The sequence below is a fragment of the Neurospora tetrasperma genome (genome assembly GCF_000213175.1).
Source record: "Neurospora tetrasperma FGSC 2508 unplaced genomic scaffold NEUTE1scaffold_4, whole genome shotgun sequence".
NCBI classification, from domain to species: domain Eukaryota; kingdom Fungi; phylum Ascomycota; class Sordariomycetes; order Sordariales; family Sordariaceae; genus Neurospora; species Neurospora tetrasperma.
In genome coordinates this window covers 2003819-2028172 of record NW_009799102.1, presented here as the reverse complement: position 1 = coordinate 2028172, position 24354 = coordinate 2003819, and the positions used below count along the sequence as shown (strand labels likewise).

Below are 24354 nucleotides of genomic sequence, written 5' to 3'. Positions count from 1 at the left end.
TGAAGAAGAAGAAGAAAACAAATGAAAAGAAATCAGAATAAAGTAAAAGAAGTGAAGTTTTCAGGGGACGGAACATCTTTCTTGCCTGGCAACTCGAGCAAATTTCCAAGAGCAGTACCAGTTCGAGATGTATGGCAGACAACCGAGATATCTTGGTCCTTCGGTGATACAGACGGGCACACACACATGCACGCACTGCCTCAACAGCAATCACGGCGCCGATATCTCGAGCTCCATGAGCATTCACTTGCATACGCTTCACACCTACAAGTCCTCATTGATTCAGGTTCATTAACCATGTATTCCTGCCCACCATTTCTATCCTGTCCTATCATATCAACCATATGCCTGCCTGCAACTGGCGCCGCTATCCTCGCTCATTCCGTTCCCGTAATCCCAGAATTTTCCGGTATATCTATCACCTGTCGCCCATGTGCCCACTTTCTCTCTCTGCCTTTGACGTGACTCTCATTGCGACCCTTACTCATCTCCCGAAAGTTGGTGTAAAAACATAGCTAAAAGCAAAATGAAAAGCGAAGTAACCAAACTCTCATGACCTGGCTAGGAAATATGACGTATAACCTGGTTCGACGTGATCGGCGAAGAGAGGAAATAAAAAAACGCAACAGGGAGAGGTCTTTTGTACCTGTGAGATTCAAAGAAGACAAATATTACCTGCCCCTTTCATGCTTCCCTACTGGCAAAGCGGCGAGAAACCCATATATATCCTTGAGGGTGTGTCGTGCTGAATACTTGAAAGTGTGGGAGACTTGCTGGAGAGGATTACAAGGTCGGTATTTTATAGTAGTAGACACCAAATAACAACATCCCCTTTTGCAGAATTCGGTTCTCTCGCGTCCAACTCATGCGCCGTTCCCGCACATTAACTCCTTGCTCCGAGCTTAGGCGGACATCCCGATCTTAGACTTGGCCTCGTTGAGGTACTCAGTAGGGTCAATTCCAGCCGCATAGTTGGGAGCGAAACCGCCGAGCAGAGAGAAGACAACGAAGACGGAGAGGAGGATGATGGAAATGCGACGGAGGACGGGGCGGCGGTTGCCAAAGTCAGCCCATTGGCGGCCAGCCTCGCCGGCGTAGCTCTTGATGGTCTCAGCGCCAAGCTTGTAGTAAACCATACCGCCGAGAGCAATGCTGTAGCCGAAGAACTGGGTCAGAGTAACTTGGCTGCCGTAGATGACCATAGAAGCAACGACGAGCAAGACGTCCTTGAGGACACCACAGAGGGTAAGGACGAGCGACGAAGTCTTGCCAATCTGCACAAACATGTCAGTAAGCCGCTTTGAACAGAACCAGCCAGATATCCAACCTACCAAGAACACAACGGAGACGTTGAGGCCGAAAGCGCAGAGGCCGTTCAAAAAGAAGTAGAAGAGGCCAACACGGTCGACGTCAGCCATGGTAAGTCTGGGTACTTCCCAGAAAAGAGCAATGACGCCGTTCATGAGGGCGCAGATGGGAGCGAAGTAGTAGAGCGAAACCAAAGGATCCATCTTGAACTCGGCGGAGCTCAGGAGACGCTGAACCATAGTAAGACGAAGAGCCTCGAAGGCGACACCGGCAATCTGGAGGATGACGCCCAACCAGACGAACTCGAGCTCGCCGTACGAAGCGATAACGACACCGACAACGATGACAGAAACGTTGAGGAAAACCCTCATGTTGATCTGCGACACACCAAGGGCCCAGCCGGAGAGGAGAACAGCGACAGGAGTCGTGGCCTGTATTCCAAGCGTGAAGTGTTAGATCTCGTTGATCTACTAAGCGAAGCGCATCTTTTGGTACTGACCTTGAGCATCTGGATAAAGGAAACACTGAGGTAGAGGTAGGTGAGGTTGCCGCAGATCAAGCTCAAGCTGAAGAAGAAACCGATCGGGACAATGGCGCGCAGATAAACCTTGCCCGTCATCTTAACTGTCTTCCTGCCATCGAGCAGTGTGGTGTATCGAGCAAGGATCTGGGTCATGATGGTAGAGAAGGCCAAGTGGTAAGTGGTCAAAACGACCGGGAAGTCTGCGTTGTCGTCTCAGTATCCGTTGTCCTTCGACAGGTCCCTTTTCGGCTATCTGTATCGGGGCTTCCTTACCGAATCCTTTGGCGGATAGAATCCATTTGTTGAACAAAATAACGGACGAGCTCATTGCGATCCAGATGCTGCAATCGCGATATCAGTCAACCGAACACACGGAAACTCAGTAGGCCTTCCCGCCATGGGCGGAGGAGTGTCGTAGCTCACCTCACATAGAACGCAGGGTGGATGGCACTCTTCGGAGGCTGGGCCTTCTGGGCCTCTGGATTAACGGTGGGAAGGACGGCATCTCTAGGGGAGTCGCCCGACGCCCGGCTCTTCTCTTCAACGCCCATTTTGTGGTGGGTTGTAGATTTGTTGGGGGACTTCAAAGGGGTAGCGATGTGATTAAATGTAGTGCGAATCCGAAGTTACGTATCGGACTCGAGGTTCAAAACGGGAGTATTGCGAATGACGTCGCGAAAAGACTCTGGACCTCGATGGGAAGGGCTGAATCAAGTCGAACAAACGAGCGGATGGTCGAGCTGGAACAGAAGCCGGGACCGAAAGGTGGCGGAGGAGGAGCTGCAACGGCCGGCAGTTCAGGTCATGCAACCTCGCCAAGTGGAAATGTACAAAGGGGATGCAGAAGGATAGATACACCGAGCCCCGCGTTTTGCAGTTCTGGAGAATGAATCCGCTCTCTGATCCGTGGGGGGAGGGGTTCGGTTTGCGGTCGACTTTGTGATTCCGAGGAGTCGGGGCGCAAACTTGGAGCTCTGGGGAGGCGAGATGATAATAGAAAGGCAGAGCCCGTGACGATGGTAGGGAGACGGAAGCAAAAAGAGAAGAAATGGGGACCGCCTCGAAGGCATGCCAAGGGGCGCCAAGGGGGTGCCAAGGGGTGTCACAGATCTCTTGAAAGCGATTGAGGCGTGCGAAACCTAATGGGGGAGCAGGAGTTCCAGACTGGGGAGAGATGCTACTCTTTTGGGTTTGGGCTTGCCGGCTAGGTGGGTAACTCTATTTTACTCGCTGCACATTGTGCTGACGCAGCCTTGCCCTGGAAGGAACATCGCAGAGGGCAAACCAGAAATCATATTGAAGCGGAATTTGGGACGCACCACAGAATGGATCGGATGTGCAAAAGACAGCCAGTGAATCTAGGGTAAATCGGTCCACGAGCGGGTATAAGATACACGGCCACGCTTGCACGATTCTTGCCTTGTACTTATCATCACCGGCATCACCACCCTCAGTCGAGCAATTGATGTCCACCATCTATCTGCATTGCTGTGGTTTCGCGCAACTGCACTCCATCTGGAATTGCCTTGGAAACAACGGTTGATCTCTTTTCAGATGGCCACTTCGCGTGTGGGTGCGCTCCTTAGGACCGAGCTCAAAGCCCGTGCAGAGCTGTACCTGACTGCAAGCCCACCAGTTGCACAAGGGAAGGCAGGGTAGATGTTACTACTGGATTGAGCGACCCAGTTGAAGCTTCCAGGGATACCATTGGTCGGGAATGTAATCGTCAAAGCAGCGACAAATAGGGGCAAGATAAGGGGCAACGTGCCTGGCGACGGAAAAGTAAACTTGTGGTCCGCATAAGCACGGAATACCCAAAAACGACAAGATGGACATCCTGGGAAATTGAAGCCACCCGCCAACTACCGTCTCCAACAAGTATCACATCTGATTTCAGCTTGGTTAGACTTTTTGGCTTCAGCGAGAATAGATTCGTGAACGACGAAGCTCTAGATCATGGAACAGGGGTTCAACAAAGACGGTAGCCTAAGTATATGCACTGCATATCGTTGCGGCTGTAACTTTCAAAAAGTCCACTGCGTCGACCTGAAAACCAACTTCACCATCTCCATTATCTGGATCAGCGAAGCAATTACTCAGGAGGAACCTCATCACATTACAAGGTAACACAGGTTTGGGGCGAAGTAATGTGAAACGAAGCTGTTTGCGAAGCCCCCGAATGGGCGGATGATTGTCCCCCACGAAGAACCATACATTGTAGCCGTAGAATAGGTATTGCGATAAAGCAAAGAAAAAAAAAAAAAAGGCGGAGCTTCATCTTTGAAGATCGTGTGCAAGTTACTGACTCGCCTTCCCCGCTTGCCGTGGGATTTGTCACCAACGCCCGTCCTTGACATTTCCAGAAAATACTTGGAAAAGCTTGATACTGTAGCTGGAAAGGCGAGTGCTGCGAAGACCGTTAAAAAAGGAGTATTTCACTTATGTTGTCAGAGTTTATTTTTAGCCAGGTTGTTCGCCGGCTTCGCATTATCGTTTCGGGAAGTCAAGTGCTTCCCATCAAGCAGCAAGAGTTGGGTTGGCCTGGCGATCTTGAGGTGTCAGGAAGCCGGCATGTTGCGTGCGTAGAGAAATTGCTCAGCGTTGAGGGGGGCTAAAGTTCATTCTTCCTGCGATGTGCAAGTCAAATTGAAGCGATGCGTTGATATGGGAGTTTGTCCATCCTGGATCTAGCCTCTCTAACTCCCGTCCGATCAACAGAGTGTGTGCATCCGTATCACCACATGGACACATGCATTTCATGCTGATGCAGCTCGTCCTTGCAAGTGCGCAACAGTGCTGTCAACATCTGTATGTAAGTATGTGCCCGATTGACGTTGTGTCTCTGTGACAGCCTGTGCTTTGATTGAGAGCCTCCAAGCCTTTTGCCCTACTCGCATCGAATTTGTTGACATGATGTACGGGCCTTTTGAATGATGGGAAGTGGTCTAGTTTCTTGGCTCAGGCGCAAGGCGGCAGTCCAGTAGGTATCATATCATGTGCCCGCGCAGAGGATTCGTTTCCGTACTAAAAGGCACAAACATCACGCTTTCTTTCTACTTAAAAGGTTATAGAAAATGGTTTCATGCGTGACTTCAGCATCTTACTGGTAGAACCTCCCGTGTCACACCGTGAGCCCATTCGGTGCAACCTGGCGAGGGCCGGCTATGATGCCCTTGGCTGGGGACAAATCGATCTTGTAGGCAGATTGTTGTTTGTTCCCCAGACCACATAGCTTTCTCGTTCAACTCTACTCTTTACAGTGGACCGGAAGGAGTTCGACACGGAGGCCTGTACTCCGTAACCCAGGTGAAATCCCGGCGCGTTCGCCCTCCTCCGAGCCTTGAATCGTATTGATGCCGAGTCCGCGATATCGAGAGTGGGAGTGCCTGAATCGCGGTGTACACACTATATACTAGAATCTGGCCCACCACTTCCTATCTTGTAACGCATAGAATACCATAGAGTTATGTTATGCTTCACACTTCTCACCTCTCCAAGAGAAAACCGTACTTTTTAATGTCATGCTCGTCGTAACCCAAAGACTGCAGACGGAACGCTTTCGTCAGCAGAAGGGATAAAGAAAGAGGTAAAAGCTTCATGTCAGGGATATATATATAAACCGCGGTGGCTGTTGTCTCGTAACGAGCGGGAACTGAATGTATGTAGTCTTGCAGGCCATGCCATGTGAGATACCGCTCGCATTGTGCATCTCGAGTTTGATTTTCAGTGACACGCTTTTCTCTCATTCCTTTGGTTGTTGATCTGCTGAAGATCGGCTTCTTCTCTTGCTTTCTTTGACTACATGGTTGCGAATGGCGAACGTCTCCAGTCATGCAAAGCTGTGGCGGGCCCTGCGCTTGTTTCATCAGCGCGATCAGCAACATACCATATCCCTCGTAATTGAAGGATTCCAGATGATCAGTGATAAGAGACTGGGACGGGGGACTGGTGGCAGTTCCGGCGTCCAGAGTTGACAGCCATCAGAACGGTTCAGGCGGTGAATCCGTGACCGCAACGTCGTCTCTTGGACGCTGTGAATGCATGATCCCAAACACATCGATGCAAACTACACTATGGGAAGGCAGCTATGTAACGACAGCAGCCAGCCCACCTGCAGTGCAGGGAACTAGCATACCCTGACCGACTCGAGCTTCGACGACACTTACCCCGCCGACCACATGTGCATGCTTTGCCGGTCGTGCCCGTGTTGAAAGAGGGCCATAAAGTAGTGTACGATACGCGAGGGATGCGAACAGTTTGTCCGTTCAAAGACCGCCGATGCAACGTGTGGTAGTATGGTTTAATCTTGCGGCTGACTGGTAATCTCTATTTTGTCTGTAATTCCTCCCTGGAAGAGCAACATCCAATGTCAATCGGAGGGGGGGTTTGCTGTGATGCCCTCTGCACCGCGAAGCTGAGGACAGCAGCGAGACTGCGAGATGACATCGTAGCCTCACCCGCCCTCATCTAAGCTCCTGCATGCCGTTCCAGGGGTATCCCCGCCAGCGTCCGTTCTGGTCGTTTTACACAAGTGCGGCCTCGATTTGGCAATGGCGCACTGCGGTGCCCAGTTGTGCCACACACCACCCAGAAACCGTCCAGAGTCCCGTGTTTTGCCATTGAGCTTCTTGAGAAGTTGTGGTCGCAGAGAGGACTGGGGAGACGGGAGTATCAGCCCAAGTCAGGGCCGGACTGTCAGAGTGTCAGGGTCAGACCAGGGGCGGTCAGGGTCCAAGGCGGGATGGAGAGGGTCCCCCGCCCAATCCAGCCAATCATCGGCTCGCTCTCCAGCTATCTGGCGATGCCCCTGGCCACATAATTTGGGGCTGCCCCAACGTGCCCCTCCACGACCCTCCATCAGCGCCATCAGCTCGTGGGTTCTCCTTTTCTGGCCCACGGCATGTAGGTAACGTTGGGTTATTACCACTCCGTCCGTATCCATACCTCTAGGCCTATCATCGACAGCTTGAACCGCGATCTGAACCTCTCCTCGATCCCTCATAAACTTGCCTCCGCGCCCCCTCGATCTGTTTCAACCCGCTTTCGTCTTTTTCTGGGGTACCTCCTTCCTTGCGCCAACCATCAACTCAGCGGCTTGAGTTTCCTTTTTCCTCACGCCCGGCCTAGGCTTCGACTACCTTATACATATTAATCCTCAATCATACTAACGCAGACTTATTCCACAATGGCTGATATGTGAGTTTCCTACCTTGCTACCGACCTCTTTGGCCCGACGCGTCGTGTGTCCCACCAGCTGCTTGCAGTCAGCTCGTCTCAGCGGGCTTCAAAAGTTATAGAGTGGCTCTGTGCTAACCTCTTCGTCTTTGTCACAGTAATGTTGACGTTCTCGTTATCGGCGCTGGCCCAACTGGTTTGGGTGCTGCCAAGCGCCTCAACCACATTGTATGTGTCCCCCGCGGATACCCCTCCTCCTCCTCATCCTCCTCCCTGCTTTCTGTACACCGCCGTGGAAAGTCATTGGGTGAATACCTTCAGCTAATCCTTGTGTTCAATCTCTAGAACGGCCCCTCGTGGTTGATCGTTGACGCCAACGACAAGGCCGGTGGTCTCGCCTCTACAGATGTTACCCCTGAGGGTTTCCTCTATGATGTTGGTGGCCACGTCATCTTCTCTCACTACAAGTACTTTGACGACTGCCTTGACGAGGCTCTTCCCAAGGCGGATGACTGGTACACACATCAGCGCATTTCCTATGTGCGCTACAAGGGCCTCTGGGTCCCCTACCCTTTCCAGAACAACATCTCCATGTTGCCCGACGAGGACAAGGTCAAGTGCGTCGAGGGCATGATCGATGCCGCTCTTGAGCACCGTGTCGCCAACACCAAGCCCAAGGACTTCGATGAGTGGATCCTGCGCAACTGTGGCGAGGGTGTTGCCAACATCTTCATGAGGCCCTACAACTACAAAGTCTGGGCCGTGCCCACCACCAGGGTAAGAAGCTTGTCCTGTCATTCGACATGGAACCAGTGCTAATTGTCGCCATAGATGCAATGCGAGTGGCTCGGCGAGCGTGTCGCCGCCCCCAACGTCAAGCTTGTCACCAAGAATGTCATTCTTAACAAGACTGCCGGCAACTGGGGCCCCAACGCTACCTTCCGCTTCCCTGCCCGCGACGGAACCGGTGGTATCTGGATCGCCGTCTCCAACACTCTACCCGAAAAGAACAAGCGCTACGGCAAGCATGGAGAGGTCACCAAGGTCGATGCCGAGAAGAAGATTGTCACGCTCGGTGACGGCACCACCGTCAAGTATGGCAAGCTTATCAACACCATGGCTGTGGACCACCTTGTGGAGAAGATGGGAAACCAGGAGCTTGTATCGCTCTCCAAGGGTCTTTACTACTCCTCCACCCATGTCATCGGTGTCGGTATCCGTGGCGAGCGTCCTGAGCGCATCGGCGACAAGTGCTGGCTCTACTTCCCCGAGGACAACTGCCCCTTCTACCGCGCCACCATCTTCTCCAACTACTCCCCTTACAACCAGCCCGAGGCCGGCGCCAAGCTGCCCACCCTCTACAAGGCTGACGGCTCCAAGGCCAGCTCTGATGAGGCTAAGGAAGGTCCTTACTGGTCCATCATGCTCGAGGTCTCGCAGTCTACCGTGAAGCCTGTCGATGAGGAGAACCTGCTCAAGGACTGCATCCAGGGTCTCATCAACACCGAGATGATCAAGCCCGAGGATGAAATCGTCTCCACCTACCACCGCAAGTTCGACCATGGCTACCCCACCCCCTCACTTGAAAGAGAGGGCGTCCTCAAGGAGCTTCTCCCCAAGCTTCAGGATATGGACATCTGGTCCCGTGGTCGTTTCGGCAGCTGGAGGTACGAGGTTGGTAACCAGGACCACTCGTTTATGCTGGGTGTCGAGGCTGTGGACAACATTGTCACCGGTGCTGTCGAGTTGACCCTCAACTACCCCGACTTTGTCAACGGACGTCAGAACACTGAGCGCAGGCTCGCCCAGTCATTCGTCTTTGGCGTCAAGGAGGATCAGTCCATCCCCGCGAGGTCGGCGCTTCCTAACTAAGAGAAGGAAAGATGGAGGAATCGAAAACTATATATCACTTGGATGTGGACAAATGCGAGATGAAGTAAGGATATACGCAGAGCATGAGAGGGAGGAAAATCTTGCACTTGCATAACTATGATAAAATAGCACACATTACTTGCTTTGCTTCATTTATGGAGTACATGAGCTTTGTTAAAACTTAATGATAAGAGCACCCAGCCACCGGGCTGTCCCGCATTCGTGGTCCTTACCTCTCCTGTGTCTATTCAGACTATTTTTGAACCATTGGTGCCTTGAATTGCCGGATCAGGGCTTAATGCTGGGCATCCGACTGTCTTTTAGTGCGGAGTCGATCTCCCGCTGATACCCTATATCCTCGTTTGGCTCGAGCTAAGGTTCGGCTTCCCGCCATTTCGGGAACAACATGAGGCCATTTCGGGATAACCATAAGCTGTTGTTATGAGTTGTCCCTTCGGATCTGGATAGGTGCCCGGACTCTGGACCCCTCACGGCATTGCCCCAAGCAGATCGGCCCATTCTCGGCTTGCTGTTGCTGCTCAATTACTTTTAATGTGTTTCGGAAATTGGACACGTCAAGTCCCTCTCCTATTTGTACGAGTTGCGGAGATAACTAGAGAGGAGATAAAATCAACCGGTGTGGATGTTTCGGAAACAAGGCTGACTTTCACTTGTACTGACTTGTAAACTGACCGCCGGCTGTTTAATCGGAAGGGCTACTTGGTTACTTACTCAGCGGGATGACCCATTGTCCAGTTCTAGCAAGTTGATGAGGCTATCAACAAGTGATGTGACAACATCAAACATCGCCTACTGTGTCAGTCCGCCTCTTTTTTCGTTTGTTCCTTCCCTCCCTCCACAAGCCCCAGCCTTTTCTTCAACTAGATAAGACGACACGGACAGACAATTGTCCAAAGATCATCTGAATTTCCATAGCCTTACCCTGCGTGTTACATATCATATATATCATCCATGTTTGAGCCACAAAGATTGACCACCCCGGATCTACATACATGTACTCTAGCCACTTAACATGGTACGAGGACTCAGCAGGAGACGTACGCTGTGGCAAAATTTCAAATGCCCGATGGTCTGTCTGTTCCCAATTTTGGAAGTCTCTCCCCCGACTAGGAACTCCACGAAGATAGATGATCGGCAGGAACTTTGTCAGATAGACGACACTGCCAAGCTCTAATTGCTAGTGTAGTGTACTTGGACTACTCAACGCGGGCTACTATACCAGACCAGTGTATATACGAAAGACTTTCAAGATCGGTGGGATGCTGATAAACAAGGCCTATTACCGTGTTAGAGCCGCAATTAGTTCACAAAAAAAAAAAAACGCCGTTCATCTAGTCTACTACTATATACTTGGCTTGCCAAGGCTGGACTGAACAGTCCCCGTAGTCATCACCGCCCGGGTTTACTTTGGAAGGAGAAAGTCCTCGTGCCCTTCTGTTGGTAATCTTGATCTGGACGACTCAAAATAGGAGGGAGGGGAGTTCAAAAGGAACACTCATTGCGTAGATCAAGTCCTATTTGCTTGCACGTGCATATCTCTCGGGACCTCTCGAGACCTGACAATGCGGTCCCACGACGCGCGGAAAGAGGGGAAGGGGGGGGAACACATCATAGGTTGCATAAGTTCCCTGCGGCAGAGCACCTTTTTTTTTTTTTCTTTTTTTTTTCTTCTCTGTGTGAATCATCGAGTTGATTGACATACATTCACCGTTCTTTCAGAAATCCTACATTCAAGCTATAGATAAGCTAGAGAGTGTTGATATAGACCACCGGTAGCTGGTCCATAGTCTGACTTTTCCTCTTTTTAAAATTTTCCCGTCGTGTTACTGACTACCGAATTCCGAGTGACGTCAACGGCGCTTGGCTTTTCCGAGTTCGGATGAATGATATCTATTCATGTGGTGTAACATAAGATGATGTATAGCTGCTTATGCGGGAAATGGGTTGATACAGGGAACGAACGACATCTATTGATGTTTCGAAAGCTGTAACGACAAGGTGTTGAATATATAGCCTGGATGGTGTTCAATTGAGCAAGAGGACATACACTCTAGGTATTTCCTGATTGATGTGTATGCTAAACAGATACTAGTGTCATGTATGTATGTGCGGGTAGGGTATGGACTGATAGATTATCAGAGTAGGATTAGGCTGGGCTGGTCGCATGAGTGAAATATGTATAGCATGAAGAATTGGATGGGCTTGGGAGCTTGGTTTGTCATATTTGGTATGCCAATGTGGCGATGAGGCTGTTGTAAGGTACACTGTAAGTGTGGTGCGGAAAATACACTACGCGCCGTGAAAAGCTGGTCTGGTGGGACAAAGGAGATTTGAAACAAGCACATGAGGTATCGTCGCAAAGCGCCCGAGCATATCGAACGTTGTGAATGAAGCGATTCAGATTTTGATGAGGTTCGGTTGCCGCCGTATCTGATCTGCATCACACACACGCTACGTCGGGAGGGAGTCGTCGATACAGCGGAACCCGCAGACGGCGTCGAGGGTTGGGGGGGCTCGGGGAGGGGCGTGCAAATTCCGATGGACCAGCGTGGCATGGGGCGGTGATGACCAATGAGATGGATGGGTGGACGGCAATGAGATGGGAGCGCTTCCCTTCCTTCGATCGATGGAACAAAAGGAAGAAAACTGCTCGTACACTACACGCACTACGAGTGAAGCGGCCGGCAACTTTTTGGGAGACCTACACTAGACTACACTAGACTACACTACGAGCTCTCTCATCGAGACAAGATGCCAAGACGATGCCGAAACAAGCGAGCAAAGTGGACACCACCGATTGTGGACAACAATTGGGGACGATTAGGAGCTTTGAGGACGGCCTCGGGCCTGAACGGGTCACGGGCACAACTTGGAACTTGGGCCCAAAAATTTGAGGTGAAATATCAATGGCAATCAAGGATGTTCCAACTCCTCTTTTACAGGCCCTCTCCTCTGCAGGCCTGTGTGCCTTTTCGGTGCCCCCCCCCCCCTTTTTTTTTTGTCTCTTTCTTCTCCAACCTGCATCGGGCGTTGATGAACGGGCGGCCCCTCCTCCGTCAACCTCTCCGACTAGGTGTTCATGTGCATCCGAACCTCTGGGACTGCTATGTAGTAGCCTCACCGTCTTTGCTCTTTTTGCCAAGCCGTGAATGTGCCGTGTGTGTGGGACAGCGTGTCTGATGAGCGAGCGAGAGAAGACCCAACAACGAGGAGAAAACCAGATGACGGGATCCCGGAACTCCGAGATCTAACACATACACCTTAGACAGGAGGTACGCCGGTGCGCTATGAATAGGTAGGTACCTCTAGGCAGGGCAGTACATAGAGGTAGCTGCCTGGGTTCAGTTTGGTAACGGGAGGAGGGGGGCTAGGTTGCCTTGCTACTCTAGAGCTTCCCGGCGGGTTCAGTTGGGTTGACAATCGCGGATATCGCCCTTAGTACCTTCGCCGGTCGTAGGGATCTTCGGGGGAGGAGCACCACCTGACTGTCTTCTCTGTTTCTGTCCAAGTTGGGTGTTCCTTCTTTTCTTTTTGACACTGCAATCCCGCTGTGACCTGAAATCCAGTTGCCTCTTTTTGATGAAGGGACAGCTCGCTGCTAGAGGTAGGTAGGACCCAGTGGCAGTTTCTTGTGCAACCGTGCAGTGCGGTGCGGTGCACCAAAACGAGGCTAAGCCGTATATGGGAGCTTGCCGCTCCTGGTCGATACCGACTTTGACTTCTTGGCCCCATCGTCGGGTGCTCCTACACTCCCGGCGGAAGTACCTCTTACCACCACGACGCATCACAGGTCCACTGCAGTGCACCACGGCAGCAGTCCTTCGAGTCCACACACCATTCGCATCGATCCTGATCCATTCAGCATTCCGCTCCAACAGCAGCATCGGCCACGGCCCAGCACCGCTTTGCACTTTTGCAGCTTGCTTCAAGTTCTCCTCCACTCCAGCCTCGGACATCCACCCACCGACCAGCGATATTCCCATAATTCACCATTGCGCTGCGCATTCTACGCATCCACCACGACAAAGAAGAAGCACGCAGAATCACCCTCAGAGGCCATCTTCCATTTTCGCAAGTAGTAGTAGGAGGAGTAGGTACTACCTTTTCCATCACCAACCGACAAGTCCCAGTCCCAGTCCACCACGAGTCCACCCAACCACTCCTCGCCTAGGCTGCTGCTTTCTGGCTGCTTTGAAACCTCTCTAACGACCTCCTCCAACCAAAGAATCTGCCAACACCGACCGCGACCGACTTCCGTCCGCCTATCCACCCCCAGTCGTTGTTGCTGTCGTCCTTTTTGGCTTTCAGCTCGTGGCGACTGATTTGCCCAGCACCGGCGACCAACAGACTCTCTATACCTAGGTGACCAGTACCTACGACCTTTTTTTTTTTTTTTTTTTTTTTCCCTCCCCGGGGACGGAAAAATCGACGACAGGCAGAACACTGCAACCACTAGCCACGACCATACCTGGGCCAACCGCCAACCTCAAAATCTGGAACCGCTCCAGCGAACTCAAACACTCAGCGCCGAGCGATACTTAGCCCAACTCCACCTCATCACGATCGCTACCAGGCATTATCACCACACTGAACGGCAACAGTCTTTGCACACTCGGCACCACACACATCAGAAGGTGCATACATCGACGACCACAATCCTCGCATGCTGGCACCGGGTGCTTGGAACGACGGCCTGCGTACCATGATCGAAACATGACTCGCCCCGACACGACGTCCTCCCCACGAGCCCGTTATCCTTGAGTCCGCCGATTTTCCTTCTCTCGGCGACCATGGAGTCAGTCGCGATACCTCCACAAGACGACCAGCAGCAGCTCGATCCCCCGGCCCGCATCTTCGAACGACTTCGCCAAATCGCCGGCTTTGCATGGGACGAGACTAAACCGCCTTACCATTCTACCTACGACAACTGGCACGTCTTCGGCACTCGATTTGTTTCGCCCTTTTCCACCACCGGGACCCCGGCCCCCGCCTCCCCGGCTCCATATCCTAACACGAGTCCGTCGTCTTTAGCAAAGCTAGCACCCGGCCACCGCGCAGCCCCCCAGGACCGCCCCAACGTTTCGGCCTCTCACAGCGACGCCGGCAGTGATCGTTCCACCACCTCTCTTCCCACCGTTGGCCACCATGCTACCGATGCGCCTGTTGTTGAGGAGCTTGTCGTTGCCAGAATATCCTACCATGTCCTCCGCGAAGAGAGGGCCTACCATATTACCAAAAGTCTTGTTTCGACTGTTGATCCCAATGCCGAGCACATCTCGAGACCGATAGACCTCATTCGTCTGAACCCCTTGCCAGGCGATCGGGGGACCATCGTTGTGGCCATCTACGCGTATTCTGGGGAAAATTATTTGTTCAAGGTGTTGGATATGGGCCCCGCCTTCTTCTACGCCAAAAAACACAATGACCGATGGGAGGCGCACCGCGAAGAACATCCGGTCCTCGAGGAGCCCATATCACTTCAGCACTTTCTGGATTTTGCCATAGGCGCTGCCCAATGTCTGGAGATGCTTCACCATAGCCAAAGCATTGTTCACGGCGAAATACGTCCCGACGCCTTCCATTACAACCTCGAACTAAACAGAATAAAGATAACGTCACTCGGCTCTGGCCTACGGTCCTTTGAGCACGGTTTAACAAGCACAGGCTGGTCCACACTATCGAAGGAGGTGGGCGCCCGCCATAAACTTCAGTACATCAGTCCTGAACAGACCGGACGGATGCCTGCCGAGCCCGACACTCGCACCGATATCTATTCCCTGGGGGTTTTGTTTTGGAGTCTCTTGACACAGCAGCCCGTGTTCCAGGGTGACACACCGCTTGATATCGTCCAAGGTGTCCTTGGGCGTAGGATACCTAACGTGTCCCAGATACGAATGGATGTTCCCGACGCGATTGGCCGCATCATTCAAAAGTGCATTTCCAAGAACGTGAGCGATCGGTACTTTTCGGCCAGTGGCCTCCGGCACGATTTGGTCAAGGTGCAAGAGTTGCTTGGCTCCGGCGATTCCCAGAGTCTCAAGGACTTCCAAGTTGGTTCCCGAGACGTATCTTCCTCCTTCCGGCTTCCGACCATTATGATTGGCCGCGACCGCGAGCGATCCGAGCTTGTCAAAGTCATTGAGCGAGTATCCAAGAGCCATGGGATGAACCACAAAGGTGGGGTAAATTGGGGTTCAGACGGATCTGTCTTGTCAAACGATGTTGTTGACAATGCTGAAGTCTCCAGTGAAGGCGCTAGCTCAGCCGACGGCTTGAACAGGCAGTCCGGCTCATGGGCCCTTGCTTTAGCCCCGGATCCGAGAAACAGAGTCAGCTTGCCCCCTTCGGCCCTGGGAACGAGTTCGGTGACCACCTCGGGCGAAACGACGTCTTCAGGCACGTCAACGGGTACCTCGACGATCTCGGGAGGAAATCGACAGTCTCGCCAGTGGGACAAGCCAGCTTTTGAAACGTCCAGCTTGAACGAGATTGTCAGCTCTGATGCCTCGCGGGGCAGTGGATTGCTTAGCGAACCTACCTCGACGATATCACGCCAGCTCGGTTCCAAGTTCCGAAAGCAGAGACAAGGCAATTGCGAGGTGGTGATCATCGAGGGTACCGGCGGTCTAGGAAAGAGCTATCTGGTCCAGTCAATACTGGCAGATGCGCGCAGGAGAGGTTATTGTGCTACAGCCAAATTTGAAACAGCAAGGAGAACTGCCTTTGGCCCCCTTTTGCAGCTGCTATCCTCTCTCTTCCGTCAGGTCTGGGGCGAGAGAAACACCGAGACCCCTTTTCATCAAGCGCTCAAACACCATGTCCGGCCTGTGTGGCCTACGTTGCATAAGGTCCTTGGCCTCCCCGAATTCCTGCTAGGCCCGCCCGACAACACCCCTCAACGATCTAACTCCACTAGCTCACAGAGCGGCCAGCCCGCGTTGAAACGACGCGGATCGTCTCCCGAGCTTGGCGGCAACAACATGTACCGACATTCTTCGAAAGTATCGTCCGCGACCCAGACTTCACAGGAGTTTCTGAGGGCTGGGGCTTCGACGCAGACTTCCCGCCTTACGAACACCTTCCTCGATGTACTGCGGATGTTCACACACTACAAATTCATTTGCTTCTGTCTCGATGATCTGCACTTTGCGGACGACGAGTCACAGGAGCTCATTAGCCAGATCATTGGAGCGCGAATGAAAATGGTCATCATCATCACGTACCGCCCGGAAGAGATCGGGCCCGAGAAAGTCCTGCAAATCCTCAGTCCACCAAAGTCCGAAGAGTTACCACGGGGAGCAGGCGCACCAATAATGACCAAAATAAAGCTAACGCCTCTGTCCGAGGACGACATAATACACTTCGTATCGTCGACACTCTGTCTACCGAAGGAAGATGTCACGCCTTTGGCTCTCGTCATCCAATCCAAGACAGCTGGAAACCCCTTTTATATGCGTGAGATGCTCAATGCTGGCTATAGGAAGAAGTGCATCTGGTATGACTACATGGCTGGTGAATGGAAATACGACCTGGACAAGCTCTTCGACCAATTTCAAGGGGAACAGAACTACGATGTTCTCGACACCGCATTTATCACCCGACGCTTAAGTGAGCTGCCGCCCGCCTCACGGTCAATCCTTGCTTGGGCTGCGTTACTCGGGCAGACTTTTTCGTTTGACCTTATCTGTCGACTCATGACTGGCGAGTTTCATTTTGAAGAAGACAAGGACAAGCGACAGCAAGAAGAAGATTGCTCATATATCATACCCGCAGATGAGTCCGTTGCTGGACTTGAAGCAGCCATACAAGCCTGCATCATTGTTCCAAGCGATAGGGATGATCATTTTCGTTTCGTCCATGATCGTTATATCCAGGCGGCTGCGGCATTACAAGAGTGCAATGCTCGAAAAATGCACTTTGCCATCGCCCAAACACTTCTCAAATACCACGCCAACGATCGTTCTTACAGGGACAATGCGGCCTCCCACATTTGCGAGTGCGTCGATATCATCTGCCAGCAAGTGTCTCGTCGGCGTTCGTATCGAGCATTGCTCTCCCGGTGTGCACAAGAAGCATCCGTGAGTGGCGCAAGACCTACTGCAGCAAAATTCTACGGCAACGCTGTAGCGCTACTTCAACCTGACCCTTGGAACGACGATGCGGGCGATTCCTCTTATGAAGAGACTCTCCAACTCTATATCCAGGCAGCCGAATGCTACCTTTACATTGGCCTCCACGCCGCCGCCAACGATCTACTCCAGACAATTCTCGCCAAGGCAAGGACGGCTGTTGACAGGGCCCCGGCCTGGGTACTGCAGTCACGAATTTTTGCTCAGCGCGGAAACTCCGAACAGGCATTGGACTCACTCCGGTTGTGTTTGAAAGCTCTGGGTGTAGGCTTCGATGACAACCCATCCTTTGAGAAGTGCGACGCCCAATTCGAGCGCCTGTCCGTACGAATACAGACAATGGATCGCAGCGAGCTGGTCAACCCGCCCAAGACGGAAGATATCACTCTTGCATCCCTTGGTGCCGTGCTCACCGAGACCGTTAGTGCTGGATGGTGGAGCAACTGTCTGTACTTTTACCAACTTGCGCTCTCTATGATGGAGTTACACTTGGAGAAAGGTTCATTCCCACAGTCTGGCATGGCATTTTTATTCTTGGGCACCATCGCCCTCTCGAGGTTCAACATGGTTCAATTCACTGTTGACTTGGCCGGCATTTTCTTGGAGTTGCTGGAGAAGTACCGCGATCCATATTCGATGGCCAGGGGCTACATGATCTATGCCAACTTTGTCGGTCATGTACAGTTTCCGCTCGGCGCTATTGCCAACCAGCTTGAGGCATCGGTCGAGTTCGCCGCTGCTATGGGAGACCGCATCTCTGCCATTCTTAGCTTTGGTCTAGCTGCACAGCTGAAATTTTTTGCCAGCGAAAATATCTCCGATCTCGAGGCCTTCTGCCAGTATGGCTGTGAAGAGGTACCAAACTGGCATCTGGACACTCGTGGCGGCGTAATTCTTATTGCCATTCGACAGGTGTGCCGTGCCTTGCAAGGGAAAACGCAAGTGACAGATCCTTATGAGGTCATGAGCGACGAACAACACAAAGCCTCAACTTACAAGTCTTGGCTCACAGCCAAGGCCAGTGGAGAGAGGACGCTTATGTTCTACGAGTCAATCGAGATTATCCCGCTCTTCCTGTATGGGCACTATGAGCGGGCCATTGAGATCGGGGAGGTTTGTTGCAAGAACAGCAAGATGATCTGGTCGGCCAGAAACACAAAGCTCGCACAGTGGTTTTACGCTTTGTCCTTGGCGGCTGTGATCCTCCGCGAACAGCAAGACCCTCGACGCATGGCAGAAGATGAGGAGAAGTTTCAGAGCCGCGTGGAGGAGACGATTGAGAAGATTGATGAACTGAACAAGGGGCTGAAGGACTGGCAGGCAGTTAATAATGTTAACTACCTGGCTTGGTCAAAGTTACTGGATGCCCAAATAGCAGAGATCCGTGGTCAATATGGGGATGCCATTCAGCAATATGAAGAGGCGTTGGATCATGCTGCAGAATACAATTTCCTCTTTGAGGAGGCCTTGGGAAATTACCTGATGGCTAGCGTCTTCATTCGTCACAAGGGCAGGCGCTCTGCCCGGTCTACCCTTCGCGACTCTATCGCTCTCTACCGCCAGCTTGGTGCCACAGGAATCGCCGACCTCATCGAGACCGGTCATAGTATCTTGCTCCATGGCCCTATGCGCAACCCTCGCACGGCTGATGCTGGCGTTCAGACCGACTTTACTGGCGACGCTGCGTCTGTTCAATATCGGACCGTGGAAGAAGAAGGATTGGAGGACGGAGAGGAGACGGCGCAGGCTGCGGTGGCAGCGCTGAAAGGGGAACGCATGACAGCGTGGAGGGGCTCAATGCAGCCGGAGGCTGGGGTTGGCTTGCCAGCACTTGATATGATCGATCTGCACGCGATTTTGGTCTCATCTCAGGTCATCTCCTCGGTGTTGAGGGTTGATGAGCTTCTCAAGACCATGTGCGACGTGATCTTGCAGACGTGCAGCGGGTCCGCTACCCTGGCAGCTCTCGTGGTGTATGAGGATGAGAAGCAGAAGGACAATTCGCCTCTGTGTGTTGCTGCGAGTGGTGACCCCGATAAAGGAGCCGAGGCGCACATTCCCGGCATTCCCCTCAGCGGAACCGACCTCGTTGCCGAGAATGTCATCCTGTACTGCTCCCGCTTCCGTGAGGTGGTTTTTCTTCGGGACCTTGTGAGCGATGAGCGGTTCGGCAACGTTAGTGAAAGTTGGCTTCGGAGGAACCCCAACAGCAAAGCGGTCATTGCCATCCCGATCTTGCATGGTTCTGAAAACCCGCTCCTTGGCGTCTTGTACCTCGAAGGTGTTCCCGGTTCATTCACAGACCGAAACGTCACTGTTCTGCAGCTTCTCGTCAACCAGATCGGAATCAGTTACTCGAACGCTCTGGCCATGAAAGCTGTTGAAAAGGTCTCGGCCGAGAACGTCTCCATGGTGGCGCTCCAGAAGCGTGCTTTGGCTAAAGCGGTTGAAGCAGAAACCAAAGCCAGAAATGCCGAAGCTGAAGCCATCCGGAACGTGAAGCTTGCGGAAGAAGCCGCGAAGGCGAAGTCAATCTTCCTCGCTAATGTCTCTCACGAGCTGCGCACGCCCCTCAATGGAGTGATTGGAAACTCGGAGCTGCTCAGGGATAGCAACTTGAATAAGGAGCAATTGGAAATGGCTGACTCAATACGCGTGTCGGCAGATCTGCTACTTACAGTCATCAACGACATCCTAGACTTTTCAAGGATGGAGGCAGACAAGATGAAGCTCTACATCATCGCATTCAACCCGGAGGAGATGGTTCGCGAAGTCGTCCGCGCAGCATCGTACAGCAACAAGGAAAAGACATCCAAGAAGAACGTCAAGATCGTTCACGACATCAATCTTCCTCCCATGTTGATTTACGGCGATCCCATTCGTCTTCACCAGGTCCTCGGCAATCTCATTGGCAACAGCCTGAAGTTCACAGAGCATGGCTCCATCACCATTGGGGCCAAGGTGGACTCCGAAACCACAGAGAAGGCGACGTTGACATTTTGGGTCAAGGATACCGGCATCGGCATTTCGCCACAGCAACTGGACAAGCTCTTCCTTCCCTTTAGCCAAGCCGACGAGAGCACAGCGCGGAAGTATGGCGGCAGTGGTCTCGGTCTTAGTATCTGCAAGTCACTGATCGAATCGACCATGAAGGGCAAGATCCGCCTGGACAGTGAGGAGAACGTGGGGACAACCGTCTGGTTCACTGTCACGTTTGATAAGGCCAAGCCGGAGGTGATGGCAGGTGATACCCAGAGCACATCGCCCGTTCAGATGGAGCCTCCACGGGACCGCCAACCGCGGCCACTTCCGGGCGCTGTGGAAAACGGCGATGTCAGCAGTGATCAGGTGCCGAGGCCCTACATCGACCTTACCCATATCCCACGCAACCAGCTTCGAATATGCATTGCCGAAGACAATTCCATCAATGCTAAGATTGCCATGCAGTATATGCACAAGCTGGGTTATCCGAATGTTGATACCTATGACAACGGCCTGAAAGCAGTTGAGGGTCTGCGAGAGAAGGCGCGGCAGGGAAACCCGTATCACATCATACTAATGGACGTACAAATGCCAGTGCTGGATGGTTATGAGGCGACGAAGATGTTGCGAAACGATCCGATAGATTCTGTCCGCAATGTTCTCGTGATAGCCATGACAGCCTCGGCCATTCAGGGCGATCGAGAGAAGTGTCTCGCTGCGGGTATGAACGATTATCTTGCCAAGCCGGTTCGAGGGGAGCTGCTGAAGAGAAAGCTGGATACTTATCTGGGAGCGAGCGCGAGCATGAGTTTCAGCACTCAGGTTGGTCAGCCCAAAGTCACCACTAACACCACTGCCACCACTGCCACCACTGCCACAACCTCTACCATCTCTTCGACCCCTATCACAACCCCAACAACTCCCATGACTCCCATAACCCCAGATCAATGAAACCTACTATCTCTTTACAATCGAGAATTGTGGCATTCGAGTGCTTAGAATCTGACGCCTCAGCTTGTAAACAGCGTTTTCTCGAACGGCGCTTCGCCCAAAGACCTGGAAGCCCCCAACCCATCAACCCCGGCAGCAGCAGTACCAAAAAAGACGTTGACACTCCACTTTCCTCGCCCGTGCCACCTCCTTTGGCTGATAACACCGCTGTTTCTGCTTCCACTGTCAAAATCGGAGTGGGATCCGCTGCGGCTTCTCTTCGAGAGGTGGCGGCCAGCAACGTGAGCGGCGGTGAATCGAGACCGTCTTCACCCAAACTCCTCTCTCCTAGCGGCAAGAACAGCAAACAACGCCACAGAAGAGGCAGATCATACGATATCCGCCTCCTTCGCCCCTCGGAGTCCGCAACAAGCTTCAGTAACGTCACAAATACCAGCGGCGGAAGCAGCAGCAACAGCAACAGCAACAGCAACAGCAGCAGCAAGAAGCTGGACAGGCGTTTGTCCTCTCCATCTTTGTCGTCCAGCGAGCGGCGAGGATCGGTGCCGGACCTCGCAGCTGGTGGCGGTGGTGACAAGCGGCAGCCTAAGAAGCTGGTGGAGGCTCGGGAGTGATTTCGTTTTCCCCTTTTTTCTTTACTTTGTCTCATGCATTTGGTTGGTGGCGAAAACATTAGTTACGGTACTAGGATGTCGGACTTGAAACTTGCAGGTTTTGCCAATTACAAGTTGAGGGTCCTACGCGCGGGTGGGAGATGGCAGGGAAGGTGGAAGTGGAATCAGCATGCATTTTGGCTGCCATAGAGAGTTTGTCCAGGAGGGTTCAGGTGGTCCACTATCCAAGGACAAAAACCATATACCATATAGAGAAAGATGTTCAAAGGTAGAGCGGCAGAGAGAAATTAGGGAGGCGGGGAAGGTGGACATTGTTAAGAGGACATGTATAGGAAGCGAATGGCGGAATGCGAGACGGATGGAGGTGTATGTATGGGTTTTACATACCGGTTACCGCCGTTCTTACATGTGTTCGGTGTGGTATGTGATGTGCTTTTTTGTTCTCCATACTTTTGGAAGGACAAGGGAATAGGGAACGCGGGTTCACATGAGCGGCGCAGCGAAAAGCATATGGAACTAGTTAGTGCATGGAATGGGTCTTTTTCTCAAATTTTGTGGGCGCACCGTCGAAATATAAAGGTTGGGGGTTATCTGATTATGTTGTGGCTGGTGCTTCCCTCACGTACTTTCATTCTTCTTTTGATCCCTTTTCGAGTTTTGTCATGATGCCCCCATCTGTATATCTATAGCTCGAAATGTACAAGGTGATAGATGCAATAACAGCTCCCATGTCCATGTCTCGGTCAGGACACAGGTCTGAAATTTAGCATCTTGCCCAGTAGTGAACCCTTGACCTTTGACCAAAGATGGCACATAAAAAGACACAACTCAGAGGTGGTATATCATCATTACAGCAATCACGCTCGCTTATCTTGCTTATAGTTCCATCCCACTCCCCTCCTCCACTAACCCTAGAAAGCAAGTGTATCAAAGATCATGACGACGACACCGAAGCCGCGCCAGAAGCGGCCGCACCAGCACCAGCAGCAGCGCCGCCCGCTCCCGTCGGCTCCACCGGTTTCGTATACGTTACCTTCTCAACCGCCACGTTTTCCACCCCCTTCTCATCCTTCCTCAACTGATAGACATAAAGCGTCAACGAAATACCCTGGACATCCATCAGACAAAAGCTCGGCACCACCTCCTCATCTTCATCGAACCCCTTATCCTGCTCTTTTTGTCCTTCTCCATTGCTGCCGAGGTTAACAGCCCACGAAGCAGCAGTAGTCGTAAACGCCCCCGTCGCCGACCCGGGGTTCACGAAAAACTTGTCCATGTACTCGAAGCACTCGAACTTGTGCGTGCCGCCCCAGCAGAGCACATCCACGTCCAGACGGTTGGCTTCGGCTAGGAGGAGGTCCGGTTCGTTGGATACCAAGGTGAAACCTTCGAGGAAGCCGATGCGAAGGTTGCCATGCGTGACAACGCTGGTGAGGGGAAGGGAGGTTGCTTCGACGTCCATGCGGCCGCGAACGATTTTCAGGTCGGGGGCGATGGTGCGCAGGTATTCGTAAGTTGACCGGTCAGTTAGGTTGCCGAGGCAGAGGGTTTGGGAGATCTTGCCGGGGGCGAGGAGTTTCTTGAACTATTTTGGGGCGAGAGGTGTTAGAGAGGTTGAAGGGAGAGAGAGGAGGGGGAGAGGATGTGGAGAAAGCGCACTTTGGCGGGAATGTCCAGGGCCCGGTCTGGGATGTGGAGGTCACCGATCACGAGAATTAGGAAGGCCATTTTGGCGGTTTGTTCGGACGCGCTTGAGGATTTCTAGAAGGTGGCTGAGAAAGTTGGTGTATGTAAGAAGGAGGCGCCGTGAAGATGCCGACGTGTGCTGGAAGCCGTCGAGGTTCCAGTACAAGGAACTGGCGTTGTCGGTCAGGCAACTTGTGGACTGATTCGTATTATGGTATTATTCGGTGTTGTCCATTTGGCGACAAAAAAAAAAACCAACCAATTGGCCGGGAGATGGATAATGGACAATAATGATGATGCGTCTGGTCGTCGATGTTATTGTCGACGTCTCGAGCTCGGAGCTTGCGTCGGTGGGCTGCAGTGCGATTTGGTGACAAGAAGTGACAGACGGGAACCAAAGTGACGGAGGGGAGCTGGTGGGTGGAGACTCGCGCGGACCTTGTCGGGCAAGCTGATAGAGTGGGGGAGGAGGCTTAAGTTGACACAACCTAACGCCCCTATGTACACATCACCCCTGGTTTGTTCGTTAGCTTGGTACCTACTTACAGGGGTTTTGAACAGGGGGAATGACAAAGAGTAAATGCATTATAATTATACCGATTATAGGAGGTAATAAAGTGAAAATAGTGAATGATTGGTGATTCTAGTGGTTTTTGGCTAGAATAAGAGGTTTGTGTGCGTGTGTGTGAATCCCTTCTATCAACTCGTTCTAACATTGAAATCTAGCGATTTCGGCCAATCAAATCGCACGATTAGACCTTTCTGACCGTGTCACCCCCCTGTGGAAGGATGTGGGGCGTGTCCCGCGCTAACAAACAAACCAGCATTGATGTGTACACTACCTCTATGTACCTTATCCCCGCATTTTGAGCCTCGCGCCCCCAACCTCACCTGAGGGTAGAATCCGACCCCCCGGCCCTTCCGCGACGCTGACTGTTCTACAACATCTTGTGACATTCTCGTCCGACTTGGTGTGCAGGGTCCCCGGGCCTGTCAGCAGTTCCGACCCCGGCGGAGTCAAGAGCGTCGAGGCACAAGTACCGAATCGGTTGACGGCACCCGCCGCGCCGCCGCCAGCATGGCCAGCGCACCC

The 24354-nt window shown here is 52.5% G+C and overlaps 4 protein-coding genes across 4 annotated transcripts; 2 read left to right on the top strand and 2 right to left on the bottom strand.

Annotated features, from left to right (window-relative positions):
* Window positions 1-701: 701 nt before the first annotated feature.
* NEUTE1DRAFT_84001 (uncharacterized protein) lies at window positions 702-2500 on the bottom strand (the record flags this gene model as incomplete). The annotated part of the gene is made up of 5 exons (XM_009853900.1): window positions 702-1274; window positions 1332-1739; window positions 1808-2031; window positions 2105-2172; window positions 2255-2500. The coding sequence occupies 5 exons, from the start codon at window positions 2380-2382 to the stop codon at window positions 903-905; spliced, it is 1200 nt and encodes a 399-aa protein (XP_009852202.1).
* Window positions 2501-6885: 4385 nt separating this feature from the next.
* Window positions 6886-9107, top strand: NEUTE1DRAFT_130521 (uncharacterized protein; the record flags this gene model as incomplete). Its single annotated transcript, XM_009853899.1, has 4 exons — window positions 6886-7027; window positions 7165-7234; window positions 7352-7783; window positions 7838-9107. The coding sequence occupies 4 exons, from the start codon at window positions 7017-7019 to the stop codon at window positions 8876-8878; spliced, it is 1554 nt and encodes a 517-aa protein (XP_009852201.1).
* Window positions 9108-13689: 4582 nt separating this feature from the next.
* NEUTE1DRAFT_130520 (uncharacterized protein) lies at window positions 13690-21575 on the top strand (the record flags this gene model as incomplete). Its single annotated transcript, XM_009853898.1, has 2 exons — window positions 13690-20832; window positions 21036-21575. 2 exons carry the CDS (start codon window positions 13690-13692, stop codon window positions 21573-21575), a joined length of 7683 nt encoding a protein of 2560 aa, XP_009852200.1.
* Window positions 21560-23504, bottom strand: NEUTE1DRAFT_117412 (uncharacterized protein; the record flags this gene model as incomplete). The annotated part of the gene is made up of 2 exons (XM_009853897.1): window positions 21560-23160; window positions 23235-23504. The coding sequence occupies 2 exons, from the start codon at window positions 23301-23303 to the stop codon at window positions 22510-22512; spliced, it is 720 nt and encodes a 239-aa protein (XP_009852199.1).
* Between the last annotated feature and the right edge of the window lie 850 nt (window positions 23505-24354).